General features: G+C 43.2%; 1 protein-coding gene across 1 annotated transcript in view; it reads right to left on the reverse strand.

Annotated features, from left to right (window-relative positions):
• Positions 1-4,767: 4,767 nt before the first annotated feature.
• Positions 4,768-19,650, reverse strand: part of rftn1b (raftlin, lipid raft linker 1b) — a 142,512-nt gene continuing 127,629 nt past the window's right edge. The window contains exons 8-10 of the mRNA XM_080471775.1: positions 14,264-14,367; positions 6,180-6,255; positions 4,768-5,413 (exon numbers count right to left, since the gene is read on the reverse strand). Coding sequence (XP_080327901.1) covers positions 4,895-5,413; positions 6,180-6,255; positions 14,264-14,367 — 699 coding nt within the window. The 3' untranslated portion in view covers positions 4,768-4,894. The remainder of the gene's footprint in view (positions 5,414-6,179; positions 6,256-14,263; positions 14,368-19,650) is intronic.

The raw sequence follows: 19,650 nt of genomic DNA on the forward strand, positions 1-19,650 counted from the left end.
GGCAGTCATCATGAAAAATTCAATACTTCTAAAAATACAGTAAATGTATATACTTTGGCTGCTGAGAGTTGAATTCCTGTATTGTTCCAATAATTTAAACTCTTTTTTTTCAAATACACTTGTATACAAGGCCGATGCTGTGAAGCAGATTCCACAGTAAGAGGTGATTAGTAAATTGAATGCAGCGCGTACGTTATATGTACCGTATTATCCGGACATCGTCGATGGTCCTGCTCTGGGCTGAGGTTTCCATGGCAACGTTTCAAGTGAAAACGCATCGTTTGAGAAATGCTCCGTGTTTCACAAACTATTTCTTTTGGTTTTCTGTTGCAAATTTGATCTTTTTAATGTTTTTCTTGCTCTGTCACTCTAATATAATCGTTACGGAGGTTTTCCTGTGGTGCTGTAACGTCTTTCTGTTGTCATACAGAGACATCTAGTGGTCTCAGATGGTATAATATGAAATAGTTGAGTCAATTATTAATGTGAGGCGCATGAGCAGTCAAACAACCAACACAAGTGGGACTTATAGTCCAGCAAAAATAGTATGTTACACCATTCTCTCAGCTATACGAGCAGTCTGGATAGTCTGGGTAATACGGTAAATCAGAATGAGCTGGATGCTGGAAATGAGGCAGATCAGCATTCTTTTGGGGGGGATTACAATCATCCCACGTTTGTTGACGTCCGACCGGATTGAGATTTTGAAAAAGTCAGTAAAGCTCACCTCTTTGTTTGAGTCATTTTCCAAAAGTCTGCCTGCTGCTGAAAGTGGAAGTGATCTATTCTCACAGGATGCCGAAGGGAAATACATGTCACAGTTTAGATTAAACGCACGCACGCACGCGCGCACGCACGCACGCACGCACACACACACACAGAAATCAACTGATATTCATAAAACCCACAAGATGACAGTCAAAATGTTTGTCTCCACACAGGCGAGATAAAAACAAAAAAATAAAAAATCAATTCAATCTGATGAAATGAGACGAGCGGGATTCAACGGGGAGGTTTCCTCGGCCGCCAGGAGCCGCGGTTCGGTGTCGCTTTTCGCAATTTGTCATATTTTGACGTAAACTGTGAGTCTGGAGTGAGAGTGAAAGGTTAAAAGTAAAAATACACATAATGTCGTTGTTTGTCTGGAGATCCTGCGTCCAGCGGTGGAAAATCCATTCGGGCCCCAACGTGACCTTTGGCCTCGTCTGCCATTGGCGGCGACCTTTTGCTCTCCGTCATGGTGGAGGGCGAGAGGACAAGGAGCACATGGTTCAGCCCCCCCCCTTCAGAAAAAACAGCAGAGGCAACACGAGGCCAAACGTCCCCCCCCCCCAAAGATAAACAGAACATTCACAATCGGAAAATAAAAACAAAAAACTTTCAACAGATATGCAGAACAAAAAAATAAATCCAAAACATTTCATCTGGACAGACGCCTCGCTCTCAGTTCCAGTAATAAAACAGGAAACGACATCTTCAGAAATACCAACACTGACGGCAGCAAAACGTCTCCTGTTCCACTAGAACGAACATAGAACACTTAAAATCACCATTGTGGCTCTAAAGGACGGTTCTAGGAGCAGATCGAGGGCCATTTACAGTATAGTAATAAGGCTAAACTGGTCACAGTTTGTTTTTTCTACTCTACACAAAAAACATTTGCCATGTCACATCGGAAAAAGGGAATCTCGGCGGCGGAGGGGCGATTCCCCTGAAAGGAGAAGCACTTATTCAGCACGACCTCCACAACGGAGCCGCGTTTCTCCAACAAATATCGTCGACAAACCAAAATCTATGACAAATCATCGTCAGTGATAAAGCAGGACGGCAGGTAGTTTAAGTTTCTCGTGAGCTGAATGGTTGGTTACCGTATTGCTCAGAATAGAAGACGACTTTGAAAATGCGAGAGAGCTCATTTTATATTTGGGGGGTTTAATAATCAGTTTTCATAACAACACTGGACTTCAGGTTTAAAATGTCTTTCCAGTAAATTTCCTTCATCTGGCCCACCACAATATATATTTTCTATTATAAGATGTTCTTCGTTACCAGGAGGAACTGGGATGGAAATAAGCTGAATTTAAACATGTTAACGACAGCGGGTTTATTCCAGGTGTTTTTTTTTACGTCTATATTTTAAGACATTTCTCATAAGACGTTTTTCTAAATCAAAATTTTCTTGGGTTTTGTCTCAGACTCGGTGTCGTCTTATATTCTGACCGTTACGGTAATTAAGACTTTATTCATGAGATTTTTTTTTTCCTCTTTGCAAAATCGACCATTTTCAACACAAACTTTTCCTCCTCAGTGCAATTCGTTCCTATGACATCACCGTTTGTTCGACACTTTGACGGTGTTTTGCTGTCCATACCCCCCCCTCAATAAGTGACCCCCATTATAAATGCATGATTACTGACAGAACCCCCCCCGCTGACAAAGTCCATTAGTGAGGTGATGAGAACGCCAACACCCCCCCCACTGAGAATGGGAAAAAAGCTCTGTGATGCAACACATCAGGACTTGGTTATTGGCAGAGCCCTCGTCTGGTGAGAGGAGCTTAAAGAGCTGGAGGTAAGAGTAGGGGGGGGGGGGGGGGGGGGTCTCATCAGGGGGACGTGGGACACAAGTGGCTGTTGTTTTAAATGAGACTATTCATTTCTTAAATATGACTCGTATGGTCTCACTCTCTCTCGCTACAGCCTCTTTCCTTTGTCTCGACTCCTCAGCTCCGGCTTCCTCCTGACCACAGGGCTTAACCTTCATCAGTGCTTTTTGTTTTTCAGCCTTTGACTGGAATGTAATTAAAAAAATAATAATAAAAAAAAAAAAATCAACGGAATATGTAAACGCTAACCGGCGAACATGGTAATTTGACTTCTGTCTTCAAGGTGCAAACATTCGGCTCAATTACACGTCCTTATCCGACTCGGCTTTGAATATGGAACATTCTGTATGCAAGGTGAGCTCCGCGCGCCAAAGAGTGATTATCGGCTCTCTTTGAAGCACTTGATGGCTTAGAGCTCAGCGTAAACAATTATCTCTTCAGCCTGCTTTGGATTGCCTGTCGCAACAAACGCCTTTCCAGTCACCTCTAACTGCTTCCGTCTACCAAACCGCGAGAAGAAGGCAGCTCCTGTAACATCCAGGTAGAAATCTCAAGCAAGTTCTCCTCAAGCTACAAATCGTTCCGTGAGACTCGGCACGTCAGGCTGTTTAGCTAGTCCCACTCGGTTAAAGAACAGTGTACTCGCCCCCGTCCTCCCTCAAGGCCCGGCCACTCCAGCAAATCACACAGTAAATATCTTTAGACGTGAATCGCTGATTCATCGAACTGATCTGGCTAACAGGTAGCATGTCGCGCACGGAAAACGCTCACACGCTTTTCCTGTCATGCTACTAGAGCTTTCGCTCTTTGTTTTTTTGGTTTTATTTAAGGTTCATTGTTCAAATATTGCCTCTGAATTACTTACTGCCAATAATGAATCCAGTTTTCTGAAATTTTCTAACCCTCACGTAACATCATGCTAGCTGTATAAAGTTGAAAATTGAGCCATTGTTGCTAACGGGTAAGCTAACGTCACACAGATAGTTTGACGTATTTGTGCCACACACCGGAGCGACTACATTAAAAATATATATCATATATAATCCTGGGAGAACTCGTATTTTCAACATAATGAAATGCAATGAAAAGAAAAACTGGTTTGTTCCGATCACGAGGTGGATGCATTCAAAAAGTCTTCACTGCCAACAGTGATGTAATTTTTTTTAAATACTAAATACTATACTGAATGCTTTATCTACCAGTGGTAGTTTCAGATGTGTGCTCGATAGTTAGCTAACGTTGAGGGTTTGTTTTCACGACAACCATTTAAAGTGAAAACGCAAAACTTTCATTGCGCTCCGGGTGTTTTGGTAAACGGCTCCCAGAGTGGAACCTTCTGAAAAACACTCTGACTCCATCGTTGTGTAAAAGAGGCGAAAACAACATTTCCTGGAAACATTTTTTTTTTCTATCGACTCTTTCGAACTGCTGCTTTTTTCATTTTTTTTTAGGTTTTCTGATACGATCAAAGCTTTTGGCAGTTATGAAAAATTATATCTATTTAGCAACTGCCTTGGCGAGCTGGCTAACCTCCACCTAGCATACTGACCGACTCAACGATGAAAAGTTCACCGAACAACAAATGATATTTGTCATTCATAGTCATAAATTCCCTCAACTATGATTTTATCTATTGGTGCGTTCTTGCATATTTTCAAAGGAAACGATTTATTCAAAGATAATTTGGGCTAAACGTCAAACAGGTTAGCATTATTTCAGATTCAAAAGGATTTTTAAGCTCAATTTTGCAGCCCAGCTGTTAATCTACCGTATGTTGGGTTCCTCCGATGAGGTAATTTCGGGGACAGGAAAAGCTCAATTTCAAAACTTCCAGTTAATTTGACTGATTTTACTGCTTCAATCTTCCGATTCGGTTGCTGTGGTGACCGGGCCTTTGAACATTAGCTTCAGTCTGAACCCTGTTGGATTAGAGCGTCATTCCAGAGTCTCATCCTTCTGTTAATCCTCATTTGAGTCTCACGCTCGTGGCTCCACATCGACTGTCCCGGCCCTGCGTCTCCGGGATCAGATATATATATGTATATATATATATATATATATATACATTCAGCATGTGTGGGTATAAGAGTGGGAGCGATGTCGGCAGTCAGACGACGCTGCAGCAGATGCACTGCGGCGGCTTGTGAGGAAATCATCCGTGAACGACGGTGGATTTTAACGGCTGCTGCAGCGACGGCGCCCCGTTCGTTGGGATCAGGGACGTCATGATGAACCAGTTCTTGGGTGTTTTTGAGAGGTAGGGTGGGGACCAGGCTTCACTCGTCGGCGCTACTCCGCGGCGACCTCCACGTCCGGCGGTTCTTCCGTCTCGTCCGACTCCACGCCGTTTTCTATCACAGCCTGAACTTCCTCCGCGGCCTCGTCCTTGTTTTGTTCTTTGGTCTCGCTCTGCGTCTCGATGCTCGCGGTCGACTCGCCGTTCTCTAACGGCTCGCCGTTCTCTCCCGATCCCTCCGTCTCCGCCTCCTTTCCTCCGTCGTTTTCTACCTTTTCCTCCGCTTCTTTCTTGACGACGGCCTCCATGCTGATTTCAATCCCGTCGTCCTCGATCTTGGCGTCCTCCTCACACGGCCCCTGGCTTTCTTTCAGCACTGTGCTCGTCGCCTCTGCTGCATTCACCCTCTCACCGCCGCACCTCTCCTCCTCCTTCTCGGCCTTTTCTCTGCCGTCGTGATTCTTGGGCTCCTCCGCTTCCTTCTCGGCCTTCGTCTTCTTCTTCTTCTTGTTCTTCGCCGTGTCTTTGATGCAGTTCTTGTTGGACTTGCCTCGAGGTTTGAAGATTAATTTCTGCAATATTTATATTGGAGAGTCAGTGGAATGCATTGTGACCCTGTTAAGTACAGGATTTAGCCATAAAGCAGCACACGCAGACTTGATTAGACACGGGTCACAGTGGTTCTCATGCAGCGCCGGGATAAACTTGCTAATTCAGACGAGTCTTATTGATGCAGAGAAGGAAATTGAGGCCATTGTGAAGCGGGAATTATTGGTGGCCTTGAGGCCTTCGGTCTGACCAAACAAACAGGCTCAAATTTAATGCAATATGTCTTCAATTATGTGAACAACTTCTGCAGGGTGACTGTGGGGAACGAGACAACCGAGATAAATGGCGAAGAAACAGGCAGCGGAATCTTGTTAACGCAAGCAATTCCCACAGTCTTCGGGCCTATTAAATGTGTTGTTGTGACGGCAAGTTTAAATTCGGGTCACAGAGAGCGTCAACATGGATTCATTCCAGCGCCGGCAGAGGTCAGTTTCAGAGGTCATCGCCACTGTTTAGGGTCGCCGAGAGAGCTTCAGCAGCCACAGCTCCCCAAACAACAGGTCTGTCTGTTGGCTGAAAAGCTCCCGATGCCCCAAACAGAGACGACTCGCTTCTAATTTGTCCGCCGCCGTGTGCGTGCGTGTTTGTCTACTTAAAACGAAAACAGCTGTGGGATGGATCGGAGGCAGCCAGAGGTGATGTTGGTCTTCTGGTGAGCAGGTGACCCGACGGCCAGCAGAAGATCCGTCAACGGCCAAGAAACACAGAGAGGAATGTGAGGTCACGTACCTTAGACTCCCTTCGTTTTCGGCCCAAGACGGGTCTCTGCAGGAAGACGATCTGCTTGGTGGACAGGCTTCCATCACTGCAGGAGGACGAGGAGAAGCAGAGCATGAAAAACGTGAGACAATTTTTGACTCAGAGTTACAGATGTGACCTGGTACACACTGAGGTAGAGACGACTGAGGAAACCGGTGACCGTCAGACGTGTCTCATTTCATCTCTTCTCATGTTTTATCTTACCTCATCTCGGCGGAGCTCATCTCATTAATTCACCTCATCTGAAACTCGTGTTTTTCCATCTCATCCCAAGTCGTTGCAACTGATCTCGTTTCATCTCATCTTGTTTTGTCCGCCGTCTTTTCTTCTCAGCTTCATTTATATCATCTCATCTCCTAACTGAACTCATCTTAAGTCATTATTTGATATCAGCTCAAGTCATCTCATCCTAACTCTCATTATTTAACGTCGTTTCGTCTTGACTGAACTCGACTGACTTGCCATCTCCTGTTAACTCATTTTATCGTCTATATTGTCTTGTCCCGTGTCACCTTATCTCAAGTCATTGTCATTAAAAGCTATCGTAAATCATTTTATCTGAATGTATCTCATAATCTTATCTCATCTTAACCCATATATTCCGAACTCAGCCTGACTAATCTCACAGATCAGTTGGAAGCTGTACCCGACCAGAAAATGGTACTTTGCCCTCCGCACCACTGCTATTAACACAAATTAGAGTGTTATTACAGTGTTTTGTATTTTTTTTTAAAGAGAATCATCACAGCAAGTCTTTGCATCTTGCCCCTTGGATTTGTAAATATTTAACACCCTTTAAGCTTCAACTGGGATTCAAACGCGGTCCCAGAGAACTCACGATCCAGACTGGTGTCCGCTGCGGCCGGGGTGGGAACAAGACAAGATTACACAGCAAAATAAATAGTAGGTTTACTCAAATGTATAAAACGATGATTTGAAAAGCTACAAGAAAAATATTAAATAAAACTAATTCTAGTCCCTTTTAAAAAGCAAATTCAGAGGAGTGTGTTTTTTCTTTTTTTAAGAGATTTGCCCCGTGGTTGTTTTTTGTTTCTTTCATGTAGTAGTTGAAGGTATCATTAACAGAGACCTGTAGGACGACTTCAAGCTACATTGGGCTCATATATAATTAATCCTTCAGTCATAAACTCACGGAACAGTTTCATCTGATGAACGAAGGGGAAACGAACAAATTCTATAACAAATGGATGTTTTTTTGCGACAAAATGAATAGATTTGCTATCTTTTATTTATTGTTATGTTTATGAGACGAGTTTAATTATTTTATACAGGCTATGTATATTTTGATCTCTCTCTCTCTCTCTCTCTCTCTCTCTCTCTCTCTCTCTCTCTCTTTCTCTCTCTCTCTCTCTCTCTCTCTATCTATCTATCTATCTATCTATTTGGTTGAATGTTTTAAATACTATTTGTTTTTAAAAATACATAAATCCTAATCTGGATTTATAAATATACAAACATGTTTAATGTTGACATCGATGTGTTCTGATATATGTAAGTTCCTTTGTTTCTCTCAAATACACATTAATTAAAAATATGAAACAAACAAAAAAAAATTGATGAATGAAATGTAGAATTATTAATAAAATGGAAGTGGGTGACGTGAACCTGATTTAATTGATCAGATTTGTAGCCCTCTGTCTTCTACCAGTGTGGATCCCACTCCCCCTCCCCCTCCCCCTCCCCCTCCCTCACCTGGTAATTTTGCATTAAAAACTAGATTGCTTGTGAAGAAGCAGCACATCTGCAATGCAACTTGTGAGAATCTTCTGCTGCACTGAATGTGCGTCTCTCCTCCTTTTCTTTCCCACTCCCAAACATAATCCTCTCTCCCATGCACGTGTCACCCTCCTGTGTTCTGAGGAGGATAATCTGAGACGAAGAAGAAGAAGAAGAAAAAAAAAGTACTGACAGATTAATCGCGGCAGGAAAATGCAGATGGGTCTGTGAGTGGGCTTCCTGTCTCGCTCTCTCGTCATGCTCGGCCCTTTTTCTTCACTCGGTTGGGTTCTCACTAAAAAGCTGCCCGCTCAGTTTTTACCTCTTATCTCATGTGACAGCCTGATCTGTGACAGCTTTATTGTTTGTTGCTGTTATCCTCTCCACTCCTCTCTTGCTATTATTGGACGTGGCTTAAAAGGAGCCGCGTTGCCATCCGACACCACTTTAATCACGCGAGCACGCGCAAAAGTTGGATGAAGTTAAGCTCGCACGCTCAACCTCGCACATGAAGAAAGATGGCAGGTTTATGATCACAGCAGAACCCTAAAAGCCTGCTACAAATCTCCCTTTTCTCAACATCAAATGGACTTGAGACTTCTCCAGGAGGAGGCTTACTATCTAAACCATCCAAAGCCCACCGCAACCTTCTTTTTTCCATTACCTCCTTCCTTCCACCATTTATCCATAAGCTATTTTCTAGGCTGTCAAGAATGGCGGACGGCTTCCTGCTGAATCAAAGCAGAAAACTAACTGGAGTTCCCAGCAAAAAGCCTCAGCCCATTAAACCCCACAGAAGTGGATGGCTTTGAAAATTACAGGCCTGTACTGAACCTACTCTTGGCTGTCAGTGTCAGCGGTACTATTACAACTTGAAGCCGTGTACAGCGGGCTGTGAAAAGCTCATGCCTATTTATGTGTGAATGTACCTGTTGGTGGAATCGTCTGTACAGAGGGGGGGAAAAAAAGATGAATAAAATGGTTGCGGTCGACACGGTTCTGCTGAAGGCTGAGAGAACCTGACACAAGAAACACTGCAACTGCAAAACGAAATCAGAAGAATGATCATTTGATCTGGACCCAGACTCAAATTAAATCATTTCTTCTTAGTTGAATTATCTGTTTGCCTGCAGAGTTTAATGAAAATCCGTCCACAAGTTGTTAAATTGTAAAACCAAGCAACCAAGAAACCAGAGAACCAAGCAACCAACCAACAATCTGGTATCCAACCAATAAACTAGGCAACCAAGTAACCAACTAAGCAATCAACCAACCGACCAGACAACCAACAATCTGGTCACCAACCAAGAAACTAGAGATCGAACCAACCAACCAACCAACCAACCAAGCAACCAACCACCCACCCACCCAACCAACCAACCAACCAACCAACCAACCAACCAACCAACCACCCAACCACCCAACCAACCAACCAACCAACCAACCAACCACCCAACTAAGTATTTAACCAAGAAACAAACAGGCAACCAAAAATAAAGTATAAGTAGGAAGTAAAGAAGTACAAATACTTCAGAATACAAATACGTAGATGTTTGAGTAGATTGAACTCGAGCTGCTGGTGGTGTAGTGGTTTGCCAGAGTTTGACGCTTTACATTTTTGTCCACCAGTATTTGCTCTCTTATATTTAAGTAAAAAATATGAGTACTTTTTAATATTTCTTTCTCCATTTATTTGTGTATAGGAGTTCAAGCAATACTTTTAAAAAGTACATTTTTCAATTTGTATTTATACTTGATTTTAAACGTGAGTACTTTGGGCATATCTGGAGTACCTTTTCCACCAGTAATACTTTAGATTCACCAGAGTAAAGAAGTTCAATTATTACTCCACACAAGCATTTATACCTCTAACAGTTAAAGAACGCGCGTACTTTACTGAGTAAATAACGTGTGAGACGACGACGTGGAGTGATGAGCTCTATTTACCTGCAGTAATGAACACATTTGTCTGTGATCTCTTTTTATCCTGCTTGTTTATTGTTGCACAGCTAATGTAGAGAAATCCACATTTACTGTAGTTAATGGCTCTAAGATGTAATTACAATCCGCATTAATTGAATGCGGCGAACGCGAATGCGGCTACATGAATTAATGTTGTGTGGAGAAGCCGCTGAGCAGCAGTTAGCATTAATTCCAGACGCGGCAGCGATCCCTGACACTTCCCCGACCCCTCCAGATGAAGAGAAAACTCTCGGAAAAACAAAAAAAAAAAAAAGAGAGAGGAAGTCAACATGACAAAAACAAGTGTAACGACCATCGCTAATCTGAAACAGATCATCAAGCATTATTTGACTGCGCCGAGTGCTTGTGAGGCAGCGAGAGGAACGAGCGCCGTCTCCTACTGTATCTAGGCCGACTCTGATTAATTAGCCATGTTGTGCTGTTGTGTTGTGGCATTTTGAAAGAGAAGGAGGGTTGTTAAAAAAAAAGAAAGAAAAACAACGGATGAAAACAGGGAGGTAATTAATCAGCTCATGAAAGAGCAGCAAACACGACGGGCCGAGGAGGGGCAAGGCAAACAATCGGTCAGTGCACTGATGGAGGAACTGCGTGAACGCACACTTCATCACTGCGACGCCACGCGTCAGAGTTTATTAATAACAAACGGCTTCACGTATTTTCAACCCCGCGGTGAGTGATTAGTGGCAAAATGATCCTCCAGGTTCGCATAAAGAGAAGTTTCATTTGGGTATTTCTCTCTTCTTCTGCACATTTGTCAATATTGGCAATAAATAAAGTGTCTGTTAACGTGGATCCGTCCATCCACATCTTCTTTTACCCGGCTGAGACCACAGGGGGCAGCAGAGTACATTTTCCAGCTCATCTGCGAGGGACTTAAAGGAGTCATCATCCAGAAATCACATTTCCTTTTTTAAAACATGTATATTGAAGGTGGCTTGAGTTTTTTTGAACCCGCCTCTGTGAAATTGACCAACAACAATGTTCTGATGACTCTCCCAGCCGCTCTTCACGTCTGTGCTGTAGATTTTACCCCTGAATGTTTCAGTAATTTGGTAAAATACCAGGCGAACACGTCATCAACCCTGCGTGACCTCTGTGTTTCATTTTTAATGTGCGCTCTGCAGGTGTGGATGTTTGGCGATGGCGCCACGATCAATTTTTATTTAGGACTGCTATGCTATCGCTATGCTACCGCTATGCTACCGCTATGCTATCGCCATGATTGTCAGTTCCTGCGCCTAACATCTGTGAGAGGACGTCGCGGTATGACAAAGGGTCACAAGCAAACTGGGATATGTGAGAATACCAGGTGATGACTCCTTTAAACTCAAAGTTGCTGAGTCATGAAAGAAGCGATTAGCTTTAGCTGGAAGGTTATTACCAGCTTTACATATTAGGCAATCTGTATGTATGGAAATGTGATGGATGCTTTAGGAGGGAGGTATAACATCATTTCAAACCCATAAAGTGAAGGAAAAAAACTTACACACAGTATTAGCCACTAGCTTAGCTATTAGCTTTACTTTTGACTGATTCACCATACAAAAGCTGCAAGATGTGTTACATTCTTTAAAAAGAATTGTTAAAAGGGAGGGAAACATGCAAAAAAATTGCAACAACTGTGCTAATTAAGCAAAGCTGATTGATAGATGGTGACGGTACGAATATATAAGGACATTTGCGCTCGATGGAGTTTACAAAGGCCGACGTGTGGAAGAACCAGATCAGAGGTCTGCACATTTTTAAGAACAAAAGAGAAGCTTTAGTCCATTATGCACCAATAAAATCTGAATCTGAAGCTGCAGGTTCGCGGCCAGAACCAAAAAGCCGATATAATCGGACCCCATGATCACAAACACTGTACAGGCTGCTCCTTCTGATCGAAAACATCTTCAGTTGCTATGGCAACAGCTCAATTGACAGCAAGCATCTTTTATCTCCTCTCGAGACGTCCTTGTCGGCGCGTCATCTTTCATTAGAGCCCTTTCAACAAACGGCCGAGTCATGCTTTGCCTGGGTTTATTTCAGCGCTCAGCTAATCAAGATGGATATCAGACAAAGAAACACAGAGGAGCTTAATGTTCCACCGAGGTCGTCCTCTTTGTCAGCAGCGCCGTCATTATGTGATTTATGTGATCAGAAACCAGAGGGAAGGCTGGATGTTTTTTCTCACACGCAACTGTTGAGGGAAAAATTGTGCATTTTTTTTTTTCTTCAGAGCTTCAGAACCGAGTAACAACGTTAAGTTATCTTAAGTGCAAACAATTTCATGTAACGGGTGCGACAGTTACAGGCTCTTTATCAGAAATGATGTTTGTTGACGGAGACGGAAAAACACCGTAGAGAAATTGTAAAATATGTGTACATCAGTGTCAAACAGTGACAACATGAAGCAATTCAAATGACCAAGACAAACGATGGAAGGAGTCGTCTGGCAGATCAAGTAACCTTGTAATCCATTGGTTTCCATGGTGACAAATGTGACGTTGGCGAAGGTCTGCGCTCTACCGAGTGTAGTTCAAGTTGAACTAGAAAAGCGGTTTGTCATTCACATATAAGTAGGGAGGCACAATACTTATACAATATACAATACTTGTTAGAACCAAGGAATACTGACGTGCCCGGTGAGGTTCTGCCACCGTTCTAATCTGTGAGCAGCGTTTGGAGGAGCAGAATGCGTTTCCGGCAGGAAATCACCGAGAACCCTCGAGGTCTTGGACCGTAAGCGGATGTACACTCATAATAGCAGCCGGCGGCAGCGATGAGTCAGCGCAGGCTTAGCCGCAGAACCGGTAACATTTCTGTGAAGAGATTTTCCGGCGACTCTCAGAGCTTCAGCAGGCTGCTTCAGATTTAGGTCGATTTTCATCGTGTGTATTTGAACGCTGTGCATATTGTATTTTACCACGATGCTCTATTTTTTTTTTTTTTTTTCAGAATACTGCAGCATCAAACTACGAGTATCTTTAGATACAAAGACCAGACTTCGTCTTTCAGCACGTTTGAATAGTTTCTCTCCAACAACTTAATTATGTCAGCGGGGACACGCAGTACCTTCTGCTCTGGCTGTACTATTGCTAATGTTTGCTGGGCGAAGACAAATTTAACAATCAGATCAGCTTCACCTGCAGCGTCTGCAGGACTAAAGAGCTGCCTGCATGTTAATGCTTCAGTAATATCCATTAATAAAAGGTACAGAGGCACACGCCACTCTGAAGGACTAAGTCTGCATAATAAACAGACACTTTCTAAATTCTCGTGCTTTTCTCAACTGATATTTCAGAAATTTTACCTTCAAGCTTCAGAATTATTTAGATATCGTTGCTTTATTGATGTTATATTAACATGGATGACAGATTGGGTGGATATAAAAGAAGGACGTGAGGAAATGTTGGAAAGGTACAATGGTTTTGGTCTAATTTAATTTTACTATTTCATGCAAGTTACTGATTCTAGTAGTTGATTACAGTTAAAAGTAGTGGAGTTACTTTACCAGCCAAAAAAACGTACATGTTGTTTTATTGTAAAGTAACTTTGACACGTTAGATGAAGACGTTAGTAAAGTTTGGGTCAGTCTAAGAAGTGATTCACTCATTAAGTACAAATGAAGTCACTTTAGTGAGTGGAGGAAGATGATCTACAATCTGGATGTTAAAGGAGGAAGATGCTCTATAATCTGGATGTTAAAGGAGGACGATGCTCTATAATCTGGATGTTAAAGGAGGAAGATGCTCTATAATCTGGATGTTATTAGGAAGAAGATGCTCTATAATCTGGATGTTAGTTGGAGGAAGATGCTCTATAATCTGGATGTTATTAGGAAGAAGATGCTCTATAATCTGGATGTTATTAGGAAGAAGATGCTCTATAATCTGGATGTTAGTTGGAGGAAGATGCTCTATAATCTGGATGTTAGTTGGAGGAAGATGCTCTATAATCTGGATGTTAGTTGGAAGAAGATGCTCTATAATCTGGATGTTAGTTGGAGGAAGATGCTGTATTTAAATACATTCTCAATGCATAAAATAATCATGTGTAACACTTTAGTGGATTACTGTTTTTTACAGGGCATACACTTCACTGGCCGTGAAATATGTAAAATATTCTGTATTTATTTTTACTCACATCTTCCCTATTAGATTCAAGGTTGCTTTTCTTTATCATTTGAGCACCTAAATCATGACGAGAGAAACTAATTGGCTTTTAAAAAAAATCTAATCCGTGGGAAGTAAACAAACGCTTATGGTTTGGGTTTCTGCAGTTCCTCCCGGCTGCCAACAGGGGTCACTGGAGGTCATAAGTGACTCTTTGATAAGTCTGATGCGGGTGATTACCTGTTGGTCTTGATTACAGGAGTCGGCAGCACACAAGTGAGTCTCCATCCGTACGTGGCCAGCGACTGGAGCAGAGGAATGTAATCAGCCTTCACCTGCAAACCCTGCGGAGAAAACAGGAGGATCTTTTAAAATCTGCAATCAGGCGGAAACACAAACCGGCTCACAGTCCTTCCGTCGCCTCTCCCCTGAACTCTTCTCAGGGTCCATGAACTCTAGAGCTCTCACGCTGCACAGCTTTCACGTCCTCCAACTCTCCCAAGTTCTCGAGGAAATTCTCGTGTTTTCACAAATTACGGAATTCTCACCCATTCTAGAGCTTTTACATTCTGGACTTTCATAAATGATAGGACTCTCTCAATTTCTAGAACTGTGAGACGTTTCGCATAGTTTCTCGATCTCTCACTGATTTACTCACTAGAACTTTTTACATTCTACAACTGCCAAAAATCCTGGGACTTTCACACTTTCTAAAACTTTCACTGATTCGAAAGCTCTCATGCGGTCTCAGAGTTTAAGAACTCTCTCAAATTTGACCACTCACACATTGTAGAACTGTCACACAATCTAGACCTTTCAAATTCGACAGCTGTCACACATTCCACAAATCTAACAGATTCTAGATCTCTCACGATGCTCTCAACTTTCTTGAACTTTCACGTCCCACAACTCTCAAAACTCTGATATTTCTCCACACTGAACTGTCGTGCATTCGGGAACTCATACATTCTAGAACCGTCAAGACTTGTAGAACTCTGACATTGTGGAATTCTCACCCATTCTCGAACTTTTACATTCCGGTACTTTCGCAAATTATAGAACTATCCATTTCTAGAACTGGCCGACATTCTCAAATTGGAGAACTCCCACAAGCCCGAGGTCTCTGATGTACTAAAAGTCTCACTGGCCAACTCGCAGCGACCCACTGAACTCTCCCACGATAGAGTAACATTCTAGAACTCTCACAAAGTCTCAGTCTAATTTCTTTTCTAGATCTCTAACATTCTAGAGCTATTTTTTTTTTTTTACATTCAACAACATTTAAAAGTAAATCCTGCAATTTTTGCACATTTTCATCATTCTCAAACTTTCAAGCGTTCTGGACCTCACAAGTCTAAGAAATGTAGAAAGTCTGTGAATTTTCACACATTTCTGACACATTTGTAAGAAACAAGAACAAATGAGAAGAAGACAAGGAATCATTAAACTCTGCTGGCCGAGACTCCAGCTGAAGGAAGGGGTTGTCGGTGTGATTCCCGCTGCCAAGCACAACCAAGCCGCGTCATTCAACTCACACTTTATTGAATTCCAAACTCAAAGAACGGTACAACAGCAGCAAACGCGGGAGAGAATGAAAACAGGATGAAATCCTCGTCTCTATTCACGACGAGTCCTTGAGCGAAGACGCTCAGTTTGTGGTGAAGTTGTTTACTCTGTTGAACAGGAGGACACAAAAAGACTCGCAGTCTCCTGGCTGAATACGTTTGCAGATCATCGTTTCAACTTACCGATGCAAAACTGAAAAAAGAAAAAAAAGAAAAGAAAAAAAAAAAGTACCAAAAATTATTTTCTATTTATGACAGTTGTGTTTTGCATGACCAGTCGCAGCATTTTCCTAAAGTTGCGTTCCCATCTGTTTACACATATAGACGCTTACGTAGTGTTTTCAAAAAGATGCTTTCCCAGTGGCACTGAGCACCGTTGTCCTGTAAACGGACACAATAAACACAATGGAAGATTTTTTATTTTTTTTTTGAAAATGGGCGTCACACACACACACACACACACACACACACACACACACACACACACACACACACACACACACACACACACACACACACACACACACACACACACACACACACACACACACACACACACACACACACACACACACACACACGCTGCTCTTACAGGAACTCTTTGTGGTTTTCCGTTGGCACCGTGTTCAGTTGAAAACTAAAAACCCCAACGCGTGTCAGATTTCAAACACCTGCAGCGAAACACGAAAAAATCGATTTCGATTCGAACTTAAAGCTTAAAAGAATAAAAAAACTTCAAAAACTTGTACAGTATCTGATGTTAATGAGTGAGTTTGAATTGACCAAATGAATAAATCTGAAATAATTTGGACACCTCCGAGGATTTGGCTCCGTGTTCTCTACAAGCTGTGCAGATTGAAACCTCATGTGAAAGTCAGAGTGTGAGTCACAGCGTTACGCTTCCTTTCCTTATTTCCGGGGGCGTTTCCCCCCGGTGGCAAAGTGCGAGTACAGAGATGAGTCAAGAGGGCGGCGAGCTCGCACGGAGCTCCACCGCAGAACTCCAGAGTCTCTTCATAATGCCACTGCACCGGGGCCCAGGCGTGAGAATACATCACACCTACTCTCGCTACATCAGCCGTCACACCGCCGCCGAGTGTGAAAATCTTCTCTAATTAAAGCCGTGGCGAGGCAGAGACTTGGATGTGATGTACACCCGCCTCCTCAGCCTCCGTCATCGAGACCACCTCTAACTGCAGGAGGCAACTCAGATTCATCAAGGTGTAAAACTGCGTTCCCGTTTCCACGACGACGTTTTCAAGTGAAGACGCAAAACCTTAGTAGCATTTTGGACGTCTGTTTACACAACAGCCGTGTTCGGAGCCACTGAAAACAATAACCCTCCGACTCCGTTTCCATGGAAATGGAAGAAAACGCAACTTTTTGAAAACGCTCCGACTCTATCTCCATTTAAACGGAGGAAAATGCAAGTTTTGTAAAAACGCTCCGTCTCCATGGAAACAGTGAAAAAACACAACTTTTTAAAAATGCAGTGACTCCGTCTCCATGGAAATGGAGGAAAACGCACCTTTAAAAAAAAAAATGCTCCAACTCCATCTTCATGGAAACGGAGGAAAAACGAAACTTGTTAAAAATGCTCCGTCTCCATGGATTTCTCCATCTTGGAAATTCCCCACCGTCCTAATACTGCTGAACACACTTTTAATGAAAATATGTAACAGGGATTAATAATCTGGGTGTTAGCAGGAGTTAGATCCAGATTTCCAAGAACAATTCTTTACCTAGAGATGTTTGTCAAGGTCCGTGTGCAAGTGGTGAGTCAGCAGTTTGCTCCAAGTGCCTCGTGTCGCTGCTAATCCTCACGCGGAAATGAAAACAACATTCCAATATCTACTCACTCCCGAGACAACAAAAGATAGTACTCTATAGGAACAACATGTCCGCACTTCCAGCACACACAAGGTTGAGTCTCGGCGGCGGCGGGGATAAGAGCTGTACTTTTCTCGGTGTCGTTACAAAGAACATGTCGCTGAATGCGACTCACTGGGTTTCTGCTCCTTTCAGTAACGTTGTCATTACGACTGTGAACAAGACAGAACAAAGAATGGATGAATGCTCAGTTCTGATTCTGAACAGTAAACCTTAGAACTGATCATTGCTACTGCACTGCTGTACTGCATCACAGTCCCAACCAACCGGTCCTGCTGTTCCTATTCCCGCCACTAGAGGTCCCACAGCATGTCAACATGGGTCGTTTGAGCAAAACCAACTCTGTTTGGTCTAAAAGCAGAAGAGAAGCAGTTCTAGAAGAGGTAAACAACACAGGTCACACGTAAGAAGTTAAAGATATGAACTCGGACTCAAGGGAGCTTCAGTTTGCTTTTCTTTTTGCTTTAAGTTCTGTTTGTAGTGGGCGGGTCACATGCTTCCCTCAAGGTGGAGGTGGAATTTGGGGTTTCGTAGAAAAAAAAAAGAAAGAAAAGAAAGTAGTTTCACAAGTTCAGAATCCTGAACCGAACAGTATGTGTGTGTGTGTGTGTGTGTGTATGTGTGTGTGTGTTTGTCTTCCTGAAACAAGGGTTTCTGCGCGCCCCCCCCTCCACTCCCCCTCCCCCCACCCCCCAGACGCTAATGAAATGCGACATCAGCCCTCTATCTCCTCTTGATTTCTGCCCTCATCAATTTTCCAATTATCAGGAAGTCGTGCAGTCGTTTCTTTCATTTCTCTTTCGCCCGTTATCATAACTCAACTCTCCGGTTGATTCAGGATTATCATTTTGGCTGCTCACCTCCACTTCCCTCGTTAGCCGCGCCGCAGAGCTAAATGCAGTTCACTCACACTCAATAAAGGAACAGCTTAATAACTCAATTTCCACTTGTTGAGGTTTCGTCGACATGAGAACCGCTGGTGAGCGGCTGTAGTTAGCGCTGGCCGTTCACAGTTATCATTTCACTAAACCCCTGTTTACCAGACGAGCATCGTCGCTTTAATCCAGAACTAAAATTGGTAAACGTCAGCAGGGGCGACTGGTCATTAGTCATTAATTCTTACGTTGCATTTCATTTGAGATAACTAGTAAAGAAACTCCAGTAATCCACAGTTGGCGAGTGTAATCAGGTATTTATCTGCAGTAACCTTGGTAACGCCAAAACAAAGCTACGGTGGCTAATCCCCGACGACCTTAAACAATAAAGTGGGTGCAGGAGACGGACGATCTTTCCGGAATGGTCTCCACGTGTTTAGCCGACAATTTGCTCTTGAGACCTGAAGTGACGATGAAAACAAGAACGTTACTCGACTCGACACTCGAGCTGCCGGCGCTTTTCCTCCGACAATGACAAGCAGGAGAACCGCAGCGGCCCTACTCGCCTGCCGCGGTTCCTCCCGCTGTTAGATCTCGCTGCACAAAAGACAGAGACGGTTTGTGGAGATGCTGATCAGCATGCGGCGCTCGCCGCCTTCCCGGACGAACTTCAACTATAAAAAAAAACCCCACCTAGAACCCACTTCATCGCTCGACTCCACATTTTTCTTCCGGGACTCTTATTGAGCGAGATGACAGAACGTGCACGGGGAAACCTAAAGCAGCAACACATCGGGTTCTGGCCGGGTAAAAAAAACAAACTAATTGTTAGAACAGAAGACGGAGTCCCAGACATTATTTATCCAGGCTTTACTCCGTCACCTCCGTCAGGAAGGCGCATCTACATTTTTCGTTTGGTTTACTTTGGACGCAATCCCAGACAAAAAAAAAAAAAAAGAAAAGAAGAAGCTCTGCTTTCAAAGCCCAGAAAGTAAATTGAGAAATAATTTTTCTGTAATGGCCGACTGTTGTTTGGAGTATCTGAGCGTTAATCACAGTCCCCGGAGCGAGAAACCTCGACTCGCCCTGACTTATGCTGCAGCCGCATCGGCGCTGCAGCAGGCCAGTAAAGCCTGAACACAAAGTAATCACACTCCATCTCTGTATTGGATCTTATCTGGAGAGCCGGGCGAGGAGGGGACAGGGGACACGTAGGTTTGGGTCAAAGAACCTTCAAACAGCAGTGCTTTTTTATTTCATTCTTTTCCTCTTTCCACTTTTTCTTTTATTTTGTCGT

The sequence above is a fragment of the Lipophrys pholis genome (assembly GCF_963383615.2).
Source record: "Lipophrys pholis genome assembly, chromosome: 9".
NCBI lineage: Eukaryota > Metazoa > Chordata > Actinopteri > Blenniiformes > Blenniidae > Lipophrys > Lipophrys pholis.